General features: G+C 42.0%; 1 protein-coding gene across 10 annotated transcripts; it reads right to left on the bottom strand.

Annotated features, from left to right (window-relative positions):
• Window positions 1–1576: 1576 nt before the first annotated feature.
• Window positions 1577–26931, bottom strand: LOC105907998 (muscleblind-like protein 2a). Of its 10 annotated transcripts, none has more exons than XM_031558825.2 (10): window positions 25165–26325; window positions 20386–21170; window positions 11529–11693; window positions 10839–11048; window positions 9706–9960; window positions 7980–8033; window positions 7350–7497; window positions 5811–5846; window positions 4772–4866; window positions 2937–3085 (listed from the first exon to the last, which is right to left on the bottom strand). In XM_031558825.2, exons 2-10 carry the CDS (start codon window positions 20557–20559, stop codon window positions 3071–3073), a joined length of 1152 nt encoding a protein of 383 aa, XP_031414685.1. In that variant the 5' UTR covers window positions 20560–21170; window positions 25165–26325; the 3' UTR covers window positions 2937–3070. The 10 variants fall into 10 exon arrangements, with proteins under 10 accessions (XP_031414678.1, XP_031414681.1, XP_031414672.1 ...); XM_031558849.2 differs by having other exon boundaries at window positions 4772–4824; XM_031558818.2 differs by lacking the exons at window positions 4772–4866; window positions 25165–26325 and adding an exon at window positions 26450–26931 and having other exon boundaries at window positions 1577–3085.
• Between the last annotated feature and the right edge of the window lie 361 nt (window positions 26932–27292).

Genomic DNA, 27292 nt, shown 5'->3' with positions numbered 1-27292 from the left:
AAAGGTAAGGCAAGGTTCACACTTACTCCTTGTTAAGTCCAAAACTGCCAAGAATATTGTGCATGTTTGTGTGTGAATGTTAAGTCTTAACATTCGGACATTTACCATCACTATTTTCACCATGTGATCTGAAATCCAGCTGAAGACATTACTTTTATTCTGACACAAAGACACTCGGCGGAATGCTGAAAAGAACGTCAACAGTTACAACCGTTTTCAAAAACGGTTTGTTAACACATTTTAATGTGTAACGTCCCATGCCCACTACTTAGAGCCATTCGTGAAAATCACTGCCAGCTTTGCAAGATCACTGATCACTTAGTGAAACAACACATGAATAAAATGCTGACCTACAATTCCTATCAGTCTCTAAATGATGCTTTCATTTCATTGCATGTGTCCCTTGATGTTCGTGAGCCCTAATTTTTGAACTGGGGTGAACCCTGGCACACTGTCTCCCTGGTGTATATGGAATAATCATGACAGAGGTAACTTTATGTCAGATGTGTCACTGGGTCTGTTGTGATAGGATAAGAAATGTTCAGAGAGCAATACACCCTAATTTAAAACAGTGCTCTAAAATGTTAACAATTACATCATTTACAAAAATACAGAACTTTAGTCATTGTCATTTTCAGGTTGCCACACTGACAAATTAGTACTTTTATAAAATAGTCACATACTACAATGAAACTTCTGTATTTTTTACCCCATTGTTTTCTTCCATGACCTATACAATAAAACCTTTGTAGATAATATAAGCAGTTCTGCAGCCTTGCTTCTACTGTAGTGCGCTGTCTTGTGATGGTGGCAAGGCAGTGATGTGTGAGATCTGGAGGCCTAAGCGGACCTATCAGAAATCCCTCTACATCACAGACGGCTTTCAGAGACCCTACTGCCAGTACCGGCTCTTGCAGGGACACCAGCAGAAAAGGGCCTGGCATAATAAATTACATTCATTTTAAAATATACTTGGTTACAACACTGTGTAAATGACTAACAAAGAACAAAGAATGAAAACAAAATACACTTAATAATATATTTCCATATACACCCATAAGGACATTTTAAAATATATCTTAACAGAAGAGTAAGTAACAGTGCCTCATCCCAAGACTTAAAGGAGACTCAATGCAGATTGTCTATTAGTGACTTTCTTTTAGTCTCTGTCAAATCCCCATGCAAGTGTGCACCCACGCAAATGCTCTCTCTTTCTTTCTCTCTCTCTCTCTCTCTCACACACACACACACACACACACACACACACACACACACACACACACACACACACACATACATACATACGCACAGAGAGAAAGCGAGAAGGAGAGAGAGAGAAAAAAAAGAGAGAAAAAAAAGAGAGGGAGAGAGAGAGGGAGGGAGAGAGAAAGAAAGAAATGTACTATACTGAAAAGTTAGGACTAATGTTATAATAGATACTGCATATAATGATGAAATCCACATAGAATGTTGTTCAGTGCTTAATGCATTTGGAAAGCTCTTAGCTCTGAAATAAAAATTTACATCCAAGGACAATAGAGATGAGAGAAGTAACTTGTCAGTGACAATGTGGATGCAGTATTCACACTTACTTTCGCAGTTAAAACTGGGAACAATTTAAAAAGTGATTACATCAACATTTATTCTACCCCAAACATCATGTCATACTTGTTTTTGCCCTATACCAACACAGTTATATCTCTAATTGCAGCTAAAGGTTTTAACATCTCACTTTAAAACAAAAAAATAAACCCAATAAAACAAAATGTTTCCCACCTTCTTCCATATCAAATAATATTGACACAACACAATAAAAATGGTGAAATGTGCTATGAACATAAATCATCTTAAAATGTGTGTTTCTGTAGATTAAGAACTTCAGGCACTTCTACAGTTACTCAAACGGATGAATCATTCATTGACAGTGGTTGCCTATGACAACTTCAGAACAGACCCACCTGAAACTTATGGATGCCTTTAGTCTGTCCTGCTATGACTTCCTCCTTTTGGCCTCTGCCAGATATATTATTCCTCCCTGGCCATTTCTGTCTGCCTGCAGACACCCATACTATTCAGCCACATAATCTAATTTATTTTATTTTATTTTATGTCCAAATGGCACTTTATGTGGATGTGGGTATATGCCACTGTGATGGGACTGAAAAGGATTTGACAATGATGCACGATAAGCTTATTCAAACTCTAAACAAACTACGAAAATTTGTTGAAACAAATTAGAAATGTAGAATCTGTTAACCGCACCATCTACAAGTATTCATGTCATTAATATTTGTATGAGTTGGTATGGCAATTACCTATTACTTTTATCTGGATGGTAATTCAATAAGTACAGGAGGCCAGGACAGATTTTCCTCCACAAGGGGGCACTGTGCTCCAACATAACAATTACTATTATTATTGTTGTTGTTGTTAATATCATTATTATTACTACTAAGAGAAACAAATAAAAAAAATAAAACATATCAGGTCTTGGAGCAATGGTGCTTGATCATTCTCTAAAGTGGAGACACTAAACCGTCTCTGTAACATTCGTGGTATTAAGGAGAGGAGTAGACTCAAGCCATGTCCATAGTGACCATAACAGGTCTAAGTCTGGGTCATTACACAAAGTTCTTCTCCATATAATTCTTACACAGCACATGGGATACTGCATAAAACACCAGTCATGTCTTTCCTGAAAGTGCAAATTAAGTTTCCTTGGTACATAATGTTTTAAAAACAAATATGAAACAAAAATAAAACTCAAGGTTACACATTTCCATAAAGTCTCCACATTCACAAGTTTTGTGTATGTACATACAATAGTTTGATTGTGTCAAATACATGTACTAGTATGATACTAGTATTCATTCTAGAATTACGTTACTCTTATTGGTATAGTTAACATTTGAAGTCGGCATTACTGTAAGGAAAAAGGTGACTGCTTCTTAATTCTTGTCTTAGCATGCATGTTGCTGCAGATCTTGTTTGAAGAACAGGTTATATTTACAGAGGAGCTGTGGGGGACCTCTAAGTGCAGCATGATGACACTCCATTTCTTGTTGATTAGCTATTTCAAGATTATCTGTTTCAAGGAAGCAAACAGGGTGAGAGGTTGGTTACTTATAGAGATGGAATGGACCCGACCACTAAAAGACAATTTGGTTATTTTCCTATTCAACATGAATGATAACGTACAGTAACAGCCTAGATACGTTGCCCTAGTGACGTGAGATAAATATAGATTTGTGTTTGGAATGTGTACTTAAGGACACGGGACGCTGTTCAGCCCTGGACAAATGGGTATGACTTATCAAGTGCTTACTCTACCACATATTCTGATCCACTGAAGAACATAAATGACATGAAATATTCAGTCGGCATGTGTGCATTTATACATCATGGGAAGAAGATGATATACATTTCACACTTCACTAACTTTTTCTTAAAATGCTCATGAGAAACTGCAAAAAATCGTTTGATGCAGTACGAGACATAATCGAGTCAAACATGATGGATGACCTGCTTTGTTTGGTAATAGAACTGGTCATCATACGAAAACAAAAATGAGCACTGAAGGAAATGAATACAAACAGGTCACAGAAATGTACCTACATATCCACTACATTTGCTCAACCTATTAAAACTGCATACACTAAGTTGGATTTAGTGGACCACTGCTCCTGTCAAACACAGAGTTAGATTCAACCAGAGGCAGAGTTTTATCTTGTAGCTGAAAGAACATCTGCATAAAAGAAAGTGTAAGAATGCTGTTGTCACTAATGTCAGCACTGCGCAGTAAGTCCATGAATCAAAGCACACCGTAGAGTCTGAGGTAATACTTCTTTGTGTACGGTCAGCTCTGAGAATCTACACCATTTTAGTAAATGATGAATGAACGGCACTGTTTCCTACTGTTTAACACTAAAACTGCCACTGCTCGCTTCCTACACCCCAACAAACTGCTCTATTGTTGCAAGAGGCTGACTGGTCCAGTGTTACCTAATTTAACCTTGGGTTACATTGCCTAACATTGCCAACAGGGGGCAGTAAAGCACAGGAATCTGGCTCTTTTAAAGCAGGTATATCTCCATTTGAAGAAATATCCAAATAAGCACCTTTTCAGAGCCATAGGCTATATGATAAAAGCTGTCAGAAATTACAATAATCAAATATAATATTCATTCATACTGGATCAACATCTCAGGGATGACTGACTGATGACTGGTTGACTCGCTTGACTGGCATCTTGCTATTACGTATGAAAATAATTATCAGTAATTATGAAACACCATAGCTTTTCACTCATAGGTATCTCCAAGAAGAAGATGACAAGGTAGTATCAATAGCCCCAGCATTAGTGCATTTCTGTCCTCTTTTATTGCTGTTTGCATGGATCTCCAAGGCAACAGATACAAACAAAATTGCTGATAAAAAGGGAGGTCATATAAGCAAAAACATGCAAAAAAACAATGAAGGAAATTAAGCAACACAACACAACTACTAATCGCATATGTGGGATCTCTAAATAAGTGCTTAGCATTGTTTTTTATTTTTAGATCCAGTTATATTATTATGTCCTTATTAAATTTAGCCTGACAAATTGTGAGTAGATGTAGGGTTTTTAAAGTAATCCTGATTGTCTGCCCACAGGACTGACAATGACTGGCATCTCTCTGATTTGTATGCATGTTATAAATATTAATGTCAGGAAACGCGCACTTATTTAGAGTTCAGGGGTCTATGAAAGAAAGCTTCAAAAGGAGCAAACCTGATTGGCTGGTGCTGTTGCTGCGTAGGGGACACTTGTGGCAGGAGTTGTTGCTGCAGAGAACGAAGCAGGCGGAGCACTGTACATCATGGGTACTTTTTTCAGGAAGGGAACCATGGAAGCAATGAACAAGTAGGTGGAGCATTATGGTAACCATGGCGACGTTGTTTTTTTTTGTTTTTTTTTTGGTTGTTATAACCAACACAGCGGCAAGCCATCGTTAGGTTAGACCAGCAGATGGCATGCAACAGAGCAAAGCAAGAATAAAAGAGAAATACAAATAAAGCACAGGAGAGAAATCAAAGCAGAGAAGCAGATTACAGTCACAACACAGTCAAGAAATGAGTTAGAATATCAGTGAATTCCCAGAGCAGTTTTAGCATGATAAACGCCAAATGCGGGGAGACCCTCAGTTGTGCGCTTTCAAACAACTAATGCGGTGAACCTGCAATCTCGTGTTACTAATGCAATCTTTCATTTCATTTATCATATTTAAACAATTCCATTTCCATTTCTTGTTTCTTTAAAGAAGAATATTGGATGCAAAAAATCTCTGGGAAGCTGATAAGAGTTTCCTGAAGAATGGGACACAACAGCGTGGAATATCTACAGTATGTGGAAGGGCGTGAGGGTTGGGAGGTACTTATTGTGTAATAATACACTACTGGGGAGTGTGACAAAGGGGAAAAGGTATGAAACGGCGCAACAACAAGGGCAACATTCATAAGACTAATTATACACCAGAGACTGATCGGGAAGAGCAGATAGCCATATGAAACACAGACAAGAGACACACACAATTAAACATTATGCATACAACTGGCTCTCTGACAGCTGGTTTAAAATGCCTGCATGGAGCCATTTGTAAGCACCCCTCCCCCCCCAAACAGTTTTCCCAATCACCTTCACTCCCCCAGTTATGGGGGAAGTCAATCAAGACGGTCAAATCTAGAGAGGCCTTTTAGATCAACTGTGAGAGCGCGCCAGTCGGAGCCATCCGTCAGAAAAGACGAGAGAAAAAAAGAAGCAAGGGACCTACCAATGCTGGTAGCAGGAGTCATGCACAAGACTTGCCCTGGATGATTGTGCAGTGGAGAGTGAACAGAGGGTTAATAAGGGGTAAAACAGATTAGCAGAGTGCTCGCTCTCAGCATGCTGCCCGTCCTCCCTCGCGCCATCTTCACATGTTCATCCTGCGCTCCGCATGCACACAACAGGCATGCCACCCTGCACTACAGGCCGTGGCCAGTCTGCAAGGGAGTGTGTGTGAATGTGCATGTATCTGTGTGTGTGTGTGTGTGTGTGTGTGTGAATGTGCATGTATCTGTGTGTGTGTGTGTGTGTGTGTGTGTGTGTGTGTGTGTGTGTGTGTGTGTGTGTGTGTGTGTGTGTGTGAATGCGCATGTGTGTGTGTGTGTGTGTGTGTGTGTGTGTGTGTGAATGCACATGTATGTGTGTGTGTGAATGCGCATGTATCTGTGTGTGTGAATGCGCATGTATGTGTGTGTGTGTATGCGCATGTATCTGTGTGTGTGAATGCGCATGTATGTGTGTGTGTGAATGCGCATGTATCTGTGTGTGTGAATGCGCATGTATGTGTGTGTGTGTGTGTGTGTGTGTGTATGCGCATGTATCTGTGTGTGTGAATGCGCATGTATGTGTGTGTGTGTGTGTATGCGCATGTATGTGTGTGTGTGTATGTGTGTGCGTGTATGAAGGGGAGGGCTGGGTGTTGAAGATAATGAGTGGTGAGTGTGTGTGTGTGTGTGTTGTCGGTACCTAGCTTATGCCAGTGAGCAGCATGCATGTGTGCGTGAGTGTGTTCGCTACTCTGTGCGCATCCATGTATGTGCTTGCCATGTGTATACGCGTCTTGCTTTCTCATGTGTGTGAATTTACAGGAGTGATTTTCACGTCAACCTTCAGGCATGTGTGACTGGAGCATGCGGAGGACTGTCACGTCCCACCACCTGACAGAGACATGGCTGCCAAGGGCTGGGGAGGAGAGGAGACAGAGGTCTGACAGAGCAGCGAGCGGCGCTAAGGGGCTAGGAGGAGCTGGAGGCAGTGGGAGCTCAACACAAGCCTTGGAGAGGCACGTGAGTGCCACACTATAAGAAAGTGCTGGGTGAAAATCAGAGATCAAACTAGACTTCTGTCAATGACGGTTTCTTTTGCAAAGGCCCCCTCGTCATCTAATTAACACTAATTGCTCTGAGAAATACAAGTTGAAAAAATTCCTCTAGGGAGATAGGAGCATCATGCTTGTCTGAGCGAGGTGGAGGACAATACTGGTAGACATTCACATCTGATGGTGTAGCATGCTATGGCTAATTGGCCCTGTTCTTTATGTAATATTGATATTTATGTGAATGTTCTGTCGCTAGATCTTGCTGTGCTTGCATTGCATTCTCAGACGGTATTGAGATCACACAAAGACAATCAATGACTTGACCCAACAATGACATAAAGAAGCCATTGCACCCTCTTGCTATCCTGTCTTCCCTTGTATTGATTCCCTTGTTTGTTTTTTTTCCCTGTCCTGGCCTGGGAAAGGGAGCAGTGACCTCGGGCTTACCGTTGTGGAAGAAGGAGTGCTGCATCTGCGCGTTGGCCAGAGCCTGCTGGTACTGCAAAACACTGTGGTTGAACAGAGCGCTGGCCCCGTTACTCTTCTCAAATGCTTGTCTCTTTGGTAGGGGCTGCAAGACACTGTGGGGGTAAGCCTGTGGGAACAGAGTTAGAGAAACAGTATTAATGCCACAAAGCTGGTAAACATTTCACACAAACACGCACAGACACACACACACACACACACACACACACACACACACACACACACACACACACACACACACACACACTTTACTAGTATAAAGTATTGACATTTAATCGGCCAGCGCAAAATTGTTTTATATTTACATGCACACTAAACACATTCTAGATTATTCAGAAGATTCTAGAAATGTTTCAAGTAATTATGGAAAAGGTATTCACTCTGGGACGATATACACAACATTCAACATATTTTCACAACACATTTTCAAACAACTATTATTATAGGTTTTACAGGTTAAATGATAAATGGTTTTGTACACATACTGGATGATTCTACTTGTGACATACACAAAAAAGCCAAATCAATTCTGTGAGTGGCTACAGTACAATTAAAGCTACATGCAAAGCGAAAGGTGAAAGGTCCAAGTACCAGATCTACAGTTGCCTCGATGGGTCGCTTCACTGCTTTGGCAGTCGACTGAGTCTTTAAATAGCAGGCAGCGAGCACATGATGGCAGTGGGCCAATGGGATTCAAGCGTATTAACATACAGGTAACAGCAAGCAGAGGTGCGTCATGGGGGGACAGCATTGCATTGTGGATAGGTGAGAAGAAAGAAACAACAAAAAGGAAAAAAACACAAAATAAACCGAATGCAGAATACCAAACATACTGAAACAATACGCATGCTTATAAACAGAAATCAGCACTTTAAAGAGACACGCCCCGAATTAGTGGGTGAGCAAACTGCGTCTGGTACACCCTTGTTAAAAGCAGGACACATTACACACATCTTGTTCAGCTTCTCAGACACTTGCTTACAGTAGAAATAATACTAAGTACTTATAAACAGTAGGCTAATGACATCTAGAGTATATGCATTATATAACTCACTCAACTCAATATAAAAGACTACAAAACAGTTCAGTGCATTTCTACTCCGTCTACATTTAATATTGCTCAATGGACTTTGCCAATCTAATGTACACTGGCTTTAATAACTGATCCAAGGACTACCACATGAAAAAATGCAGTCTCACCCTAGACTACCTACATGCACAGCAGTATGAGCAGGGACGGACACTGTGGAGCTCTGCTTGTTCTCATGCTTGCCCATGACGCCTCTTTGTGTTATGGGCTTAAATCATTGGAAAAGTCAATTTTCTGTACTGTCAGATTTTTGTATTAATATTTCGTAGGAGGCAAGATGACTGGAAAGTGAGAACTAATTATTCCATATTATACTCTATGGTAGGTCTGCTGGTGAATTTGGGGTTGATTATGATTATTATTTTCCAGTTCCATTACTATTTCACATTTGCCATGAAAGGCATCTTTGCGTGAAATAAGTATTTGTCATTATAATATTAAATAACACTGAACAATGCATGATGCAATGATAGCAGCACCAGAAAGAAAATGAGCAAAACACGCAAATTCATGAACTTGAAAAAGTAAATGAAGTTCATTGTAGATGATAATGGTATGCAGCATGAAAATAAATCAAAAAGAGCATGACTGGCATCTGAATTCAATTCTGAGTATGGAAAACGAACAAAACCAGAACATTTTTAACTTCATTCTGATAAGATTGGACATTTGTGTTTCCCCCATACAACAAAGCGCTTTAAATCAGGGATCAGGGGAAAGTAGTGGGGATCTGTCATGTGCAGATATGAACCGCAAAAGACCAGCAGGGGTTGGCTCATTCATATCCTCCAGACAGTGCTGAAGGCCAGCCTCACACATCACTAGTCAAGTGCACAGAGAGTCAGGCTTCTCAATGTGCAACGGTTTGCATGAATGTTAACATACAAACCACAACTCACATTTAAACTAGACAGCAACTAAACAGTCATCAGTCCTCTCGGGCGGTGTGTGTATATCTTATGTGCTAAGATTGTCCTGCAGTAGCCTACAGTGGGTGTTTGTTTGTTTGTTTGTTTGTTTATTTATTTATTTATTTCACGGGGCAATCTCATGTCACTAAAGCAGGGCTCCACATGTGTCAACTCCGGTAAGTCACCAGTATTAGACCCTCACTGAATAAGGCATTTAATATGAATATCTCATAATATGAATGAATAAGGCATTAAATATGAATAATTCTATCAAGTCTATCATGGGCCTTGAAGGGTTTGCTGGAGACGGGCTTACCATGGCTGCAGCGGCAGCCGCATGCGCAGCCTGGTTCTGGGTGGCTTGCTGCTGGGAGGCCTTTATTTTAGCCAACAGGTGAGCCGGCGGGTGGAAGTACTTGCACTTGTCGCGGGAGCAACGGCTCTTGACGTAGTCCATGCACACGGTGACGGTGTTGTCGCTCGTGTCAATGGTGGGGCTGTCGCTGGGGTGGGCAAAGCGGCAGTCCGTTTCGCCACGCGCACAGTTGCCACGCTGGAACTCGCGACACACCTGGCCAGCAGACACAGAGAGTTGAAAGATGAAGGGGGGAGAACAGAAGAGGAGAGGTCTCGCTCAGCAATCTTTTGAATGGACTGAGATGATTTCAAGAATGATGGATGATAAGAATGATAACAGGGAAAGCTGTTCTTTTTTTTCATGTTGGTGCAAAGAGCGCAACCGCAGGGCAAAGTCAAAATCACACAAGCGTGTTTTCGATGCATCTTTAGTGCAAATAGGTTGCTTTTGAAGTTAGGAACCAGAGGAATAAACTACACATGCCTACCAACCTATTGGGATCACATAAAATACTGTCACCAGTCTTCACACAATTTCCTCAAATTAAACTCACTGAGCACAAGAAAGTGTACACAGTGTCTTCATGTTTACAGGTCTTACACTTCAAAGATTCTTCCCCAAGGTATTGCTTTCGCTTTCAGCAGTGAAGCTAAGCATCATTTTGCTCTTGATATTATTATTGCTACACTGTAAACATACAGCTGCTTTCAAAAATCAAAGGCATGAGCAGGAAACAGCTATACATATTTACTTTAAAATAATCAAATTCACTGACAGCCCAATTCAAAACCAAATCATAAACCAAGGACAAGCAGTCTTCAATTATAGCAGAATATTTTCTAATGTCAATGACTAATGTCAATATTAGAAGCTAAGAACCATATCAATCATATAAATGTACATTTACATTATGATTTGATTTCGTAAAGACATTGATTTGATTTCGTAAGGACAGCCCAATAACATGATTTAGTTTGTGGCAAGATTATAACAGTCTGAAAAATGACAAGTGCAGCCAATAAGTGAGTAAATTTGATTTTTGTCTTGAAGTTACATTGGCAGTGTTTCTGAACAGGATGGGGAATGGGCACCTCAAGTTTGTCGGAGCGCAGAGCCTTCTGGGTAGGAGAGGATGAAGAGGCGCTCTGGACTGTGACGGGGGGGCTGCCAGGCATCATGACTTGGGTGTTGGGGAGCATCTCCGTGGAAACCAGCCCCATCCCATGAGTCATGGGCGTCATGTAGGGGGAGTAGCTGATGCACGGGCTGCTCCCAAGACCCTGGTTCATAGAAAACGTGGGCTGAGGAGGAAACAGACAGAAAAACAAGGCTCAGTCTTCTGTAGCATAATGCTGTGAATGCTGTAAAACACTTCATTTAGTCCAGGGACATGACCAATACTTCAGGTCTCAGCCACAGATCATTAGTTTGATACCAAAACCTTGATTGTCTGGCTTTTTGTTAGACCAATATATTAAGAGCAGCCTCTGACTTCCTCCATTATGTACTTTACGTTAGTTCACTTAGCAAATGAGAGTTGCGTACATTATAAGTTATGCATTTATTTGATTAGTCTGTGTACACCTTGGGTATCGAAACCATGACCTTGGTGTCGTTAGCTCTTTGCTTAACCAGTTATGCCTGACAGCTGTAGGGAGCTATGACTAGACAGTGAATCATCATTCATCTCTAGGTAAGGTGTAGGTCAGTAAACAGAAACATTCAGAGGGCCAGTGCTTGATGACCTGGACTGTCATCTGGTGTAAGATAAGCACACTCACGACTGGGGGCATGCTGGCGCCGGGTATCATGAACTGCATCTGCTGGGCCAGCATAGCGGTTGCCGTCTTCTGCTGAATCAGGTTGTTGCGTCCGTTGATCTCCAGCTGGGTCTTCAGGTGAGATGGTGGGTGAAGGTACTTGCAGTTCTCACGTGAGCAGCGCCCCTGCCAATGGGAAGCGATTCAGTGGATGAAGAACGCTAATTGCCTTAGATTGACAAACACTGCCAATAAAACTGTGTGACAAACGGTACCTTCCACTCAACCTTCCTGTTAGGAAGGGTGTCATGATCAGATCTGATAACGGCAGATCATGTAATGTGGCCACATCAGCACCACCCACTGTCAACCATTAAGTTGCCAGCGTGATCGTGATCGGTCAAATTACATATGCTAAGTGTGACATTGACATGTGATCATGAGCGGTCACATTACATATGCTAAGTGTGACATTGACATGCACACACAGAGGTCGGAGCTCATCTCCATTTCACATTAAAATCCAACAGTACAGATTTCACAGATTTGGAAAGATTATAAAACATACATGTTAAATACTGAATTTGTGTTTCTCAAAGTAGCCTAACAAATCTGATGATCACTGACTACATCCTCACACAACTGAAAAGAGGAATATCACCGACCAAGGTCACTACAAAATATCACAAGGTCATTACAAAATGTTATTTTTTTTCTCCAGTCTTGGTGGTGCTGCTGGAGAGGTGTGGCAGCAGACAGCTTTGTTACAGCTGACTATCGCTGAGCACCGTGATCAAAAGACCAGAGTGTTTTACACACAGCTTCCCCAATGCCAACCCAGCAGCAGTACTCCATCTCATACGCTAAAGCTCTTCAAGCAAGGCTTCTATGGGAAAGAATCTGACGAAAAATCTAGTCTTGATGGTAGACAGTGTTAGTATGGGAACGGCAAAAAAGGCTGTAAGCTGCAGGGCCTTTAGGATGCTGCTACTGCCAAGCTAGAGCACAACTCTGTGAAACACTGGAGAATACAAGAGCTGACTGCACAGAGCAGAGCCATCCACTGTGCTCTAATAAACTCAGTCTAATCTAGGCATGATAAGGATTGATCCACCATTTCAATAGTTTAGCAGTACACCGTAATGGTCCCGTCTGACGGTCCTCCGACAGGGGTAGCTCTCTGAACCAACCCTCCCCTAAAAGAGGCTTAAAGGAACAGCTGAATGGCCAGAAAATGACTGTGTGCCTGCGAGCGCAGATGGGGGATCTCTAAGCACTGATATCCTACACTCCCTTTTGTTGGGAGATGGTCGAATGAAGTGCACATTCCAAAGAGCAGACTGACAGCAGCCTCTACTCCCTGCTCTGCACTCTGACTCTGACTCCTGTCCCAAGCTGAGCTGCCGGAGCCAGTTCCACACTGATGCCTGCAGTACAACAGGGTGAATAATAAAGGGGATTTAAACAATAAACAATGTTATTGTATGACTAATGAGCTCTGCGTCATCCCTGACATTTTTACATTTTCAGCATTCATAAGCAATTTGAGTCCACAGGGATATCCACTTATTTCATAAACACATTACGGAGACGGTTCATTACAAAAGCAGGTTTCTCATCAATGCTTAGAGGGTTTGGACGCTCACAGCCCCATCTCATCATATCTCAAACTAACATTCCCAGTGCCTCTGATTTAGCATACTACTCTAACCTATAGTGCCTCTGCTTTACCATACTACTCTAACCTATAGTGCCTCTGCTTTAGCATCCTACTCTAACCTATAGTGCTGACTGTCCTCTGTTGGTTGTTTTTGCTGCACTGCCAGTGAGCAAGTGCTAGGTAGGTCTGGCAAATGGAAACTCTTCAGGATAGAGAGCAATTTAAGTGTGTGCAGGACTACTGGTGTACGGCTCAATTCATTGACCTGGCTTTTCAGGAAGACAGCCTGTTGGGAGAAAAAATTGACTTTTTCTTATGAGAAAAGGCATTTGCATTTTATTTCAATTTCACTCTATTCTAGATTGTGAAGAGCAGATTGTGAGAGAGAGGAAAAAAAGATGAATTGTTTATCTTGCCAACAGAGAGGGTCTGACCAAATCAGAGGTCTGTATCATCTGTCCTTTGAGAAGTCAAGAGTTTAAGTTGGGTTTGTTCAAGCTGCACATAAATTATGTGGGTTCCTCCATTCATGTAGCGGGAGTCTGAATTATTGAGTGATGCAGAAAGCTCCCATGCAGCTGGGGCAAGCACAAACTCCCTATTCACAAACGTGAACAAAACACAACACTGTATTTGTAAAACTGAGGCGAGGAGAGAAGGGGGGGAAAAACCTCCTCAAACAAATGCCATCACCACTTTAGTAGGTATTAAACAATGAATGGGTTTAATAGCATGTTCTGGTCAGGCATTTTTCCCATTACTGACATGTAAGTGAGGGATGGTTGCCCTCTGCAAATCTATTTAGCGGTGGAGTGCTAATCATAATACCTGCTTGTAATTAAGCTATGATGCTCGTTCAGTAGGAATTGCATATTTGTTGTAAACAAGCGTACTGTTTTAGTAGTCGCATCTCAAGCCATCTGGTAGGTGAAGACCGAACCACTAATGCGTTTTACATTTCCAATTGTGCATTTGCTCACACCCTGCATAACGTAAACATGCACATACTCCTCCACAATCACACTGAACAGCAGACAGACTTCTTAAGTGCTTTGCAGAAGCAAGGTTCCATGGCCTAATCCCACCCCAACTGCCACTACGGGGGTGGCAAAGACACACACACACACACACACACACACACACACACACACACACACACACACACACACAGTGGCCAGGCACAGTGGGCCTTTATTCCAAGGCGTGTGGTTCAGTGGGGGGGTGGGGTAGTCACTGAGCTCACCCCCACTCATCACTCAGGAGCTGTGCTTGGTGTTCTGTGATGATCAGAGCATCATTCTTTTAAAAATGACTTCTGACAGATCTTATCATTCAGTTTCCCTCAATCCACCATGGAGCAGCAGCGACCATGCTAGAATTGACTATGATAGTTCTGGTGCAATCTGGTACAATATATTACTCCATGCAGCTGCTTCACCCCAGTTCAGTGCAAGTGCACATTCAAGGGTAACTCTACTTTGTCTGACATTAAGCACTGTCAAGATGGGACAGACACACATATATCTTTATCATCTGGATGATAAATAGAAAGAAAACAGTGGCTTGTCCACACCTTGATCTGCATTATGTTTGACTCCCCGAGAGCTAAATGGAGGAGCATATTGTGTTGGCGTAACATTCCCTAATGGAAATCTATGGCCTGAATAAAAGGGTTATTGTTCAGCCGGTGTTAAATGGCTCTGACGGCTGCAATGGCAAGAACTCCATATTGTCTTCATGTACATAGACCCGTGACAAGAAAGACAAACATATATCTGGAGTCTACTGTGAGTGTACCGGTGAGTGTTTCCATAAAGGCTGTTACACAGTAAGAACACCTAATATAAGAGGGTTAATGCTTGTCTTTAGCCCCTCTTTAGTACTTTTTGGCCTTCATTCACACATGCGCATAGTCTGTATCTTTTCCCCTGAGGTCATTAAGACATGCATTTGTTTACTTCACTATTAAACCCCCTACAGATGGGAAGCAACAACAACTGCTGACATGCAGGATATTAATACCCCCAAACAATAGCTTGTGCGTAAGTGTGTTAGTGTGTGTGTGTGTGTGTGTGTGTGTGCGTGTGCGTGTGTGTGTGCTCAGTCAGCCGGTGTCTCCTCTGCAGATAAAGTGCAACAGTAACAGCTCCACAGCTTCCTGCTGCTGCTCGTGTTCTTGCACAGCCATGGGATCTGCAGTGGGACCCTGCAGCAGTCCATAGCTCCCCCTACCCTACCCTACCCTACCCTACCCCCCACCCCACCGCCTGGCCTCCAGCGAGGGTGCTTGCTGCCCACTGCCTCCACGCAGTGCTTCAGAGGACATGAGTAAGTCATGTCTACTTAGGCCCCCACACGTCACGCCAGCGTGGGCGTCTGCAGGCGACGGGGTGCCCAGCAGGTGGCTGTAAAAGTCCAGAAGGCTGGCGCTTCACTTCAGAACGAACGCAAGAGGTGACGTGGGACTGAAAATGACCCTACAGTTGATCGATTCCTACTGCCCCGTGTCACGTGAGGGCTTTTGATGTTGTTCACAGGATGATGGATGACCCCCTTGAACTCAGATCTATATGCCACTGGGCATCACCTGAACCAACACTCACCATCTACTGGTTGGCTGGGTCACTGGCTCACAGGCAATCTACAAACACTACACCAAGGAACTACCGTGTTTGGTCCCGAGTGCTTTTGACACGGGCATAAAAAAGCTAACATTGGTTGAAAGCAGCTGAAATAAGCCAGACTGAGGTGAATAAATATGCAATGTTGTTGTAGGACCTGTTGTAGGGGCGCGCCCAAGGAAAAGAACAAACATGGTTCATTCATTGACCATGGCTGATTGAAGTCAATACATACATTCAACAAAAGTAGGAAAGGGAGGAAATGTTCTAAAAAAAAAAAAAAAATCTGAAGATTAGGTTTCCAGAGATTTATTTAAATGCAAAAGTCATCCTGTTGAGTAAATATTTGACATAGCCAGTAATGACATGAACTGCCCAGACAGAACCCTGTGCTTGGGGGAAGCCTGGGGCTCCATGCTCTCACTCCTAAAGGTTATCGAAGAGGAACTTCCCCTGAAGATTGCATCACAAATAGACTTGGACAGACCTGGAGCAAACAAAACATGGCCTTTGTATTAAATTTCAGCCAATTCAATTCAAAGACTGCTTGGCCTTTCCTTTTCAGACAGAGAGAAGGGGAGGTCTATACAGGAAGAATGAGGCAAACAGCAGTCTGAAGAGCCAGTGAGGGGGGGCTTCAAAACTGACAGCCTTCCACTGATGAAAGACATCTTTGTTTTCCAGCAAGGAGGGCATGAGTAAACACAGCCATTTTAGGACAAACATGTGGTCAGTTTCTGCAGGTGTGACAGTCAGTATGTTGAGCTGGCAAACCTGCTAAACTGATGATCAAGATTAATGCGCAACTAATCATCTTGCCCCAAGCATGTAGTCATTAATGTGGCTTAAAGGGTGGCACCCGAGACAGGTGGTAGATGCACCAATCTCTAACACACAAACCACATACTGCAAGTGCAAAATATCGAAATGAAAACATCCAACCTCCATTTGTGTGGAAATTAAAGTAGGAATACAAATATTTTCATCTATTTTTATGACAACAGCACATCAACAGCGCTGATCTAGGGGGCCATTTCTGCAAACAGCATCTATCTATCCACAGCAACGTTGAGTTTTCAACTGCCGCATTCGATCAACAAATTAGACTAACACTGATATAGCAGCATGTGGTGTGCTGGTCACCCCACCCACACACTGAATGTTAAACACTAGCGTGCAATAAACAAGATAGCCTGGGAGGTGACTGGGTGCACAGGACACAAATTTGCATCAGCTCCTGCCACTCTGTACTGAAGACAATGAGGGATATGAGGCCGTGACAGTGAGGGAGGTGAGGCCGTGTCAGTGAGGGAGGTGAGGATGTGACAATGAAGAAAGTTAAGATTGTTGTGGACTGTATGGTGGATTAAAACTAGTACTAACAGCAACATTGTATTCAATACCGCTTTGGAATAGAAAAAGAGGCATGTCAAATCCATACACGTCAACTTTTCTATCTATTCTCTGCAAGCCCAAGAGAGATTCTCACAGCTGTTCTAGCGGCTTGGAATAAATAATCCATTATTATCTCAGCTCAGAATGCATCCGACACGTCACTCCACAGCTCACCCACAAACCCTCTCAAGGACTTCACGCTGTCCGTTACGTAGGACTGACTCACATCAGCTTGAGAGAGCAACTTAACCCTTTCATCAAGCTCAGACAGTGGGCTGCAGGAACATGCTACAGCCAGACGACAGTCGCTGAGCACTGTGATGTCACTGTCATTCAAACACACTCCAGCCCCAGTCTCCCCTCGCCGCCCCAATGACCCAAATGAGCTTTAAAAAGAAAAGAGCCTTTAATCAGCTTGAAAGTGATACACATTGGCCCTCCCCCACCTGAGCTGAACAGCTCTGGGCCTGTCTGCTTACACTCTGCATCATCAGTATGCCCTGTCTAGGCTGCCTCAGCACTCTCTGCGTTACTCCCCTCCCCCTCCCACTGTCACTGCGTCCCCAGCTTTCCTCTACCTCAGCTTCTTTACAGGCCCAGGGGAACGCTGCAGCCAGCAAGGAAAACAGCTCTTTTTTCGAGAGTTGTCTTAACTGACAGGAAGGCCAACTAGGGTGCAGCAGTGTAGGCCGGTGTGCGACCTCTAAGCCTTTTCCCCCAAAGCCAGACCCGGGGGCAACACCTCAGTGGTTACAGCATCACACCAGACCAACACTGACTTCTGGAGAAGTGCATTTAAATTTAAACCAAAAACCTTTGAAATCTTTAGTATGTTCGTTACTGAATAGCTTGGAAAAGCTTGTTTCCAGATGTCAAATGTACATTCTTTGCATCCAAATATCAGAAAAACTAGTCATACAGCAATCCCTCAATTTACATGACTACGTAAGCAAGTACTCATAGCTCACCGGCATTCTATTAACTCTTGCCATACAGTTATACCACACACTGTCATTTATATGAACTAATTTACACGTGGGGCTCCATTTTGAATTACACTTCTTCCTAGTAGACAAAAACTACATAGCATCACTCTTAGCCTGCTGGAGAATAGCCAATGTTGATGTCCCTTCAGGGAGTGCCATTTGGGTTAGCAATGACATTCCTCCTTCAATATCAATTTTACACATTTCAAGCATGACTCAGATAGTTTGATAGGCCAAGCTCACCCATGAAATCAGACCTCTGAATCAATTAACCGTAACCATTTACCAATAACGTGATGTTGACGTAACCATATGCTAAGCATCATACGCGAGTCCTGCATCTCATCTATCGTTGCACTTTCTTTTCATTTAAAGGTTTTGCTGGAATATTCAGTATTCAGCAAATGCATTTCAAGCAGGTGTGAATTTTTGGTTGCTACATAAGTGAGGGCTGACCCATCACAACCCATCCAAAGACACACACCCAGTTTTTGGGTTGGGTGGTTTAGTGTATGGCCAGTTGGTGTGCACACCCCTGCTTCATTTAATCTAAAATAATATTCTTTGCCTGTGGGCATTGGTGTTCCTCTATGAAAGTATACTTTAATTCAAAAAGGAAAAAGAAATAAGGCATACTGCCTATGAGGGAGGCCAGGGGATTGAAATGCTTAAAAGGCTTGACATGTTTAAAGTAACACTATGTAACAATTTGCCACCTTTTGTATTGTGTTTTTAAAGGCTTCTACTTTTGGTCTCATTTTCAAATTCATTTTAGTGAAGGTAAAGGTCAGGTATTTAGCAGACTTACTGTCTGCCTGCAGCGATCGGGAATGGAGCCCGGGTCAGCCGCCTGCAGGGTGGTGGTGCTAACCACTGCACAACCACACCCCCTATTTTGATGGGGAAAACGGTCGTTCCCACTAGCCCTCTAGGCTATGCACTATGGAGTTATGTGGTCCACGTGAAAATGTAAGAGAAGCCTTCACTGTGTGTTAGCAACTGGGCTGCTAGTGGTGTTTGCAAGGTGTTTGCGTCTGGATGCTTTTTAGGTAGTTAGCTTGCTAGTTTTACACCTAAACCCCATAATCTTGCTTTAAGTCACGCAGATGGGAGAACTTGGTCATTTGGTGCAGCCTACAATTCATGTACAACTACTGATGAGTCATAAAACAGTGCCCATGATGCTCCTTTTCTTGGCTGGGCCCTACCTTCAGACACGAATAATGCATGTGTGTATTTAACATCGTGCTGAAAATAAGTTAAATCACAAGGATAAAGTAAAGTCTGTTGCCAACAAAGATTTGAATGCAGAAGAAAAAGGGCAGCTGTATTTATCTTCAAAAACACATTTGTGACCCCTGACAAATAGTTACAGGGAGAAGCAAACACCTGCCTCATGAACCCTGTGAGATGCAGAGGATTCCATTTAGGAAGGCCAAATCAGGCCTGAAGACTCATGCATTAGACAAGGAAACATAATGAGAATGCTGTGCTGACTTGTCCAGCACCCCCCAAAATCCCTAGAACTGCGAATGAGCTGCTTAACATGTCAGTTATCAGCCAGCCCTAAGGACAAATGACAAATTCAATTTCAGCAGAATCACTCGAAGCCAAGTGTGAGGGCCTGCATTTGCTAAGCATGTCAAGGAATTTCTGCTGTGGGTGCTGCAAACAGTAGGTATCAGTGGAGTTCACTAAATAGCTGTGAATTGAGCTGTAATGAGTCTCATACAAAAAGACTTAAGGCTATCAAAAAGCTCTTTTTAAAAACTGTAAATGTCTTTGTGACATTTTAGACGATTATTATAAATATAAATATCAAATTTATTAATCATTAGATTCTAATGGAACAGTAGTATTGCTGATCTAACAACTTTAACTCCCTAATTGCATCTCATTATGCACCTGGAACTCTGGAACTATTCAACTCTCAACTGCCATGGCCATCACAAAACACCTATTGCTGTAACTGAATAATCTACTTACAATAATACTTGACATAAACATGATTAAATCAACTTGAATATTTGCATCAGGGTCAAAATAATTTAGTTACACAACTTAACATAACATAACATAATTTAGTTTACCTCATCTTAAAATGTGATTTTTAAAGACTTAAAATCTCAGCAGTTTAATGTGGGATATTATGCAGAAGTGGGCTTGGGAAATTTATTGTCTGGTCGTTTCAAAGAATTGTGCATGACATTCCTTACCTTCAGTGAGTCGAAGCAAGCAATAACTCTTCCATTTTCCACCTGGCAGCTCTTTGGTGGGTGTGCAAATTTGCATTCCTCATCACTACGTGAACATGTCCCTCTCTGAAACTGCCGACACACTTCTAGAGTCAGCCATTTTGTGTCACGTATTGAACTCAGGTTGAAAGCCATATCACTAGCAAGGTCTGACTTTAGCACTAGCCTGTTGAGATGAATCTGTAAGCACACTTAAAGATGGCACCAATGAGGAGTCTGGGAAATAGTTCTGACAATTGTGAGATCTGGTGAGATCTCAAATCATTGGTAGCAAATTGATTGAAGTAGCAGTCTTCCTGAATTGACAGTCAACAGAGTATGCGTTCTGGATGGTTCCGTCCTGTTGAAAGAGCACTTTTATGAGACAGAGGCATTCCCAGTGCGCTCACTGTACAGACGAAGCATCAGTACCAATGCACCGATTAGGAAACAATCATTCAATTTATACCACCGTAGTCAACGAGGTGCGCTTTAGGGAGACCTCAGTGCTAACACACTGTCGTAAGTTCTGAGTTTTCCACTGTGTCAGGTTTTTCCACATTGGCAATTCCTCCTTCTCCACAGTAAATCTTTCTGCTCGAGTTCCTTCACCGATGGAATCAGACAGGGAGGCCAAAGATTTGCAACCGAGGGATCGCCGTCTGAGCCGAGGTCTAGCAAAGGAGTGCTGGCATTAGATGCAAACATGGACCGGCGAGAAGTGTCGGGTTAGCGCTGGCATCTGAAAGGCACTTTCTGACAGAGATCTGTGAAGAGCAGAGAGAGAAAAATAAGGCTGAGTGTGAAAAGTCTATTTCAGCTCATTAGAATAGCACAGGCCCAGGAGTACTGGTGGAGAACATTACTAATCCTATTAAAAGAAAGTGGTCTTCACTCTAATGAGATTTTCAGAGGGAATCTCTGTCTGAGCCTGTGGTGCATTCATGGACACTTTAAGCACATCAACAGACACAACCAAGCCATTCTCAACTGGACGTCTCATCCTACCGTAGAACGCTTTAACATCTGTGAGGCCTCCAGTCTTGTGCTCATATCACATTCATACAACCTGTTATCACTGAAGGATGGGGCAGACCTCTTGCAAACTGTTATGCTAGTGTACTGTTACACTGCTTCCCTGTAATTGCACTGATTGACATGCTATTATGGTGGCCCCTTTCCCATTCAACACCAGCAACAATTCCTGAAAGTGAAAGTTTACAAAAACAATCCCCATCCTTGCCCAATGATGATTTAAAGCAACAACAACCTAAATAAATTGGCTTGTATCGCAACTACTTGAATATCACCTCTGTTCCAACAGTAGAATAAGCAGCTTAGACTATTCTTGACAACAGGTAGAGCGCCTGATTAAAAAGATAAAGTGGGAGCAGTGCCTGATAACAATGTGCACTTTAAACTAATAGTATACCTGATGTTTTATACAAAGTTCAAAATGAAGGAGTATCATTGATGGGGGATTTATTTGTCTAAATAACTTAACTATAAAATGTTATCACACTATTTTGCTACATAGCTTAGACAATTTCAGATGACAAGTTTCACTCAACAAAAATGAAGTCTGCTGCTCAAATTCTTCTTTGGCTAAAGACTTTTAAAACATGGTGCAATGTGTTCTGTGTTCTGACATACAGAGCAATCGGATCTGACCGGTCTTATGGAATGTGAACATTGTGGCAACTCAGAGGATTGGGAGTCCTCACGGATGGGAGGACGCCATATGACACCCCAATTAAACATAACACGATGCATAACCTCACACACCTGACCTACTCAAGACAAAAATCAGGTCAGTGCAGAAAGCCTTTGAGTTACATGTGTGATTTCACAGAATTCTAAGACCCTCTCTCATAGTAAAGATCCATCCTATACATTGTGAATATGCTATATTCAGGCTTCGTTCGACTTTTTACTCTTGACATTTGCCACCCTTTACTACTGTTTGGCAGCCTAGGGGGATTTTAACGGCAGCTACTGAAAAAGATGATGGTTAAGTAAGATCACTGCTGTTTTACCAGCTGTTGGCAGTATGGCTAGCAGAACTCTAAAAAGACCCTGTCCAGCTCCATTTGCATCTCATCTTCTCGTCACATAATGGACGCCGACTAAATCGGAATTACATGTTTGATTGATCAGGACTACTGCCCTTGAATGCTTTTCTGACCGGGGTTTATTACATTTCAATTTAACACACTCGATGCTCAGCTGTTGGCCTATATCACAAGACAAGAGCCATACCCTGAATTTACGACAGATGTTTTTTTTTATATATAAAGGTTGAGAGCAGACGAAGATATCCTAGACTCAAAACACTAACTCTTAAATATGGCCCTTTCAAATTCAGAGTAGGCTAATTTGTGGACAAAATATAGAACCAAGACTGAACTGTTTGACTGCAATTATGCCTTCAATCATCCCCGCAAGCAGCCTAACTCTGAGGGAAAATTAGGCCGAGTACCATCCCACTACAGACAGGCATCGTTTAATTCAACAAATTAGACGATTTTTATTCCCCAAAGGCTTGGAATGCAAGCTAACTGGGGTAATTGTGTATATTTTTTTCACCCAGGGAAATTTAAATAGCTTGTAGAGAGCACTCCTTAATTGGTACTGTGGGTTTAAACATCTGCCTTTTCAGGGGGAAAAACATCTAGCCTAGGTGATGCGTAAGCCTAAATTATCTCGGCTACAGATAAATCAGCAACAATGGAAATATCAGTCTTCCAATCGTGTCAGTCAACACTGAAATTCTTTTCAGAGACTCTTGGAGTGCCCTTTCAAACATGGCAGATGTTTTTTCTCATATGAAACATATTTTTTCTCAGTCTACCAGTTTTGTGGCATTAGGAAAATGAAGAGAACCTTCAGAATCTGTACAAGACTGGCATGCTACTATGGCAAAAAGCCTTGGTAATACAGACCATGGTTTTATTCATTACAAGGAGCTGCTTAACATTCTGACCTAAAATGTTTAAACAATGCAATGATTTGCCAACATCAGTGCTATGGAATGAGTTACCTAATAAAAAGTCATTTTGACTATTAATTGAGTGTAAAAACAAGATTTTGGCCTAATTATAATATTTTTTTCGATTTAGGCGTAAAACCAATATCCAATGAAGAAAATGGAAAAAAGTGTGAAAACTTAATCATTTATTAATAAAGGCCATCAAACTAAAACTGGGGAATCATTTAGTAAGGAACCATACCATTATTTAGGCTGAAGCCATAGAGTCATATTCATCATCACAGCTGTGGTTTGTGTGAAAAGTAAGAGGCAATGCATGCAGCACTTTCCTGTGTCAGCAAAGTTAAAAGCAGAACACTGCTGATTTTGACCAAATCTCTTTCAACCAAACAAAGATACTGTATGTCGAGGTAGCCTACAGAGAAAAAAGAAAATGGGAAGAAACTTGCAAAAAGTAAAAAAAATAAATATCTCTTCCAGAATGCTACAGCACACTCCAAACAATGCCGCAGCAGTGTCTCAATTGCTAAGAAAAGACGTTGCAGGCTACAGTAAGTCCATAAAATGATCTGTGAAGGAACACAGTCAACTGTCTCAAACAAACACTTTTCTTTTATGCAGCTTTTGAAGGCTTTGAAATGCAGCATCATTCTCTCCTATTATGAGGAATGTTTGACTTGGTGAATTACTGCAGAATGGGAGCCATCAAAAACATGTGCAACTCATTTCTTTTGGTCTGCCAATGTTTTTTTTGGTCTACCATGTCATTTTTGAATAAATCATCAAAGTTTTGCTTTAGGGGTAAACTGAGATATTCTTTCCAGTAAGGTTACCTCTCTGATTGATGCGGTCTGTAGTGCTTATCTATCGAAGACTAACCAACAGGGAGAGGAAGAGTAGGCTTGTGGCGATGAAAAAAATAGGCCTACTATTTCGGTCTGCCTGCTGGCCTATAAAAAATGTCAGTCTTGTGAGATCACTTGACATCAGGCATGATGACAAACACACTGCTGTTTGCCAATGAAAACACATAGCATATGAGGGTTGAGAATTTAACAATTTGCATCCAATCTGGTAGGGGAAAGGATAGAAAAGGTGATGCTATATGTAGCCAACCCAAAATTAAAGTGTAGCTATAAAGAACTAAGACATTTACAGTCACTGTCAGGTGGCAACTTCATTATTCTTCACCCATTATCCCTGTAAATGTACCCTTCATCTTGCAATTTGAATAACATTATTACACACTGCAATGTTAAATCAGTTATGACGGGACACAGGGCCCTTGGCTGAGTCTGCCCCAGGATATCTAATCTATCTCTCCTTGACAAAATGAAACCGTCCAACATGAGGGATAGGGAGTGAGAAAGAAGGTGGAGGAGTGGGGTTCAGATGCAGACACCGCATCCCAAGCTTGTGCGGGAGCCCCACAGTAAGTTGCAGAGAGCATTAAGGGGCACCTTTATCTCTCCAGGGGCGAGGCGAGAGGTATGCTAAGGTTCCCCGCTGTGAGCAGAAGCAGCCTGAATGCAAATGGTAGCAGTGCTGCACCAGCGGTGTGCTGGGAGACAGCACATTCTAGCAACCTGTGCCTGACTTTAAAGGTATCCCATCCCTCATTCTCTTTTTCAATCGGGTTTCCTTGTCCCTCACTGTCTCTCTCTCTGTCCAATCTTGACTCTCTCCAAACCCTCAAATGGTTAACAGAACAATGCTGTCCATTTTGATCTAAGCTAAGTAAGCAAAAGAGCAAAAACAAGCGGTTCTCCCACCTCACATAGTGCTGCAGATCCTCTCAAGTCTCAGTGGATGCTACTGAAGCCACAGAGATGACGACAATTTGTTTCATCTACTTTAATTCAGAGCACATTAAAATCTCACTCGTATGGTGTCGAATCCAAAGGGTCCATGCTCTCACAGGGATTTTCTTTCACCGACAGTACAGGAAAAGACAGTCTGCTTAACTCTGTCCGAAACATTTTTGGCCACCCCCCTTCCTGTGAACCCAGCCCGCCTGCAGGAAGGACCTCCCAGTGAGGTCTGTCCAATGGCAGACGACATACAGACCTGCTGTTTGAAGAACAGACAGACAGGCGAGGCTGGAATACACCAACTTCCAGTAACATCACATATCCCTTTAATTCTGATGGCTCTTCTTGTTTGTTGGAAAACTAAATTGAAATGTTGTTACATAACATATTTTCATGGAGGTAAATGAGAAATAAAATATTTTGTACAGTCAGTAAAGGGCAATTACAGTTATTAAAGATATGAAAACTGATAAATGAATGCAGAAGTTGGGAAGCCAAGCTTCTCAGATGACTATGCGCTGTATTCAGAAATGTTATGTTTATATTGACGATAGAGAAGTAAAGTAAACAAACGTCACAAAGTGAACCGGTTGTGACGTTACTGTCTGTCCTAAACAAATCTATTCCCCAAAAAAAAAAAAAAATACTTTTCAGCAAAACTATTTGTTCAAAAGAAAAGTGATCAGTTAACAGCCCCGCGTATGTTAAAGCGTGTAACTGTCTAATATGTCTGACGCTACATTATGGTTGGATGGCAATAACGTGTGCCAATTAATAGACAAGCTAGCTAGAACGCTGTGCTCTAAATAATACGACCGAGTTCCCACTAAACGCAGACTCACAGTAAGTCGTGAAGTAATGACATCGGAGTCCTAGAAAGTCTGTAATCTGTCAAAGGCATTTCATTAGACGTGACAAACCACAAGACAGTTACTACTGTGACAGTGTGGAGATTTTTGCTAAAATGTAGATGGCTGCTTTCCACCCACTTTCAATGCTAGCAAGTTTTCCTGCTACGGAACATTTAACGTCAGCTAGCATGCTAGCTTTCAGTAACCTGAGTGCATGGACCAATAACGTTACCCTGCACTAACACTGCCTGGAATGACAACGGTAAGGTTATGATGAAACTAATACTTACGTCTAGACTCCCACAGGGCTGTTTACATAAGCATTATCCAATGACGTATATAATCAAAAGTACGCTTGCTTGCTAGCTAGCAAGAATATTGACAGTCCTGCTTACCTCATCGTCACGAATCGCTTCTGATGTGCTCTGCTGCTGTACTGCTGCAAGCTACCAGTCACGCAGACAGGACGGAAACCAACCCTGCGCCTAGACCAAACAGAAAAAAGCTCGACCAACTGATTCAGCAGGAACTATTATATCTACAAACCTTGGCGCTGTAATTAACCATCAACGGCCGCTTAAATCATTTCGAGGGAATTCGGCTTTACTCGTCGATAAAATCGTGGGGAAACTATTTTATAGAGGTTACGTTAGCGCTAGTATGATCAACAAGCATCTGACAGCTGATAGGGCTTTGATATGAACGTGAGTTTTCATTAAAGCAGTTTTGTGCGTCGACTACAAATTATACTACGGACATTTGCACAAACCAATTTATCATAGCTTGCACTTAAATCCAAAATTACGTTTTCCTCCACAAATAGGCCTACTGGACCATTGCCCTTGTCCGAGCGATGTGTTCAAACTCCCTGCAATCTGGTTATGGTACGACCCAACGATGCAATGGGTTTGCTTGTTACCAGGGGAACCAGAAGAAACGGCCTAATGTTAAATTTAATATCAAGTCTCCTTCTAGAAAGAGGGAAAAAAGGCCCACTTGACCATAGACATGTAAACGTTTATATGTATATGCTCTCGATTTTTCTGTTCTGATTTTGTGTTAGGTTAAGTGATATTACTGATATGCTCATTAACTTTGTTAAACGAATGTCAGACCTATATAATAGCATAAGATACATAATAACAATAACACCAACAATCTACTACTACAATTATGCACCAATGCCTTCCATGGCTGAGCAGGCTGTTTATCTGTATTAGTCTACATTGAATTTTGTG

The sequence above is a fragment of the Clupea harengus genome, chromosome 2 (genome assembly GCF_900700415.2).
Source record: "Clupea harengus chromosome 2, Ch_v2.0.2, whole genome shotgun sequence".
Lineage (NCBI taxonomy): Eukaryota > Metazoa > Chordata > Actinopteri > Clupeiformes > Clupeidae > Clupea > Clupea harengus.
The sequence above is the reverse complement of the archived record's forward strand: the minus strand, read 5'-3'. Positions and strand labels throughout refer to the sequence as shown.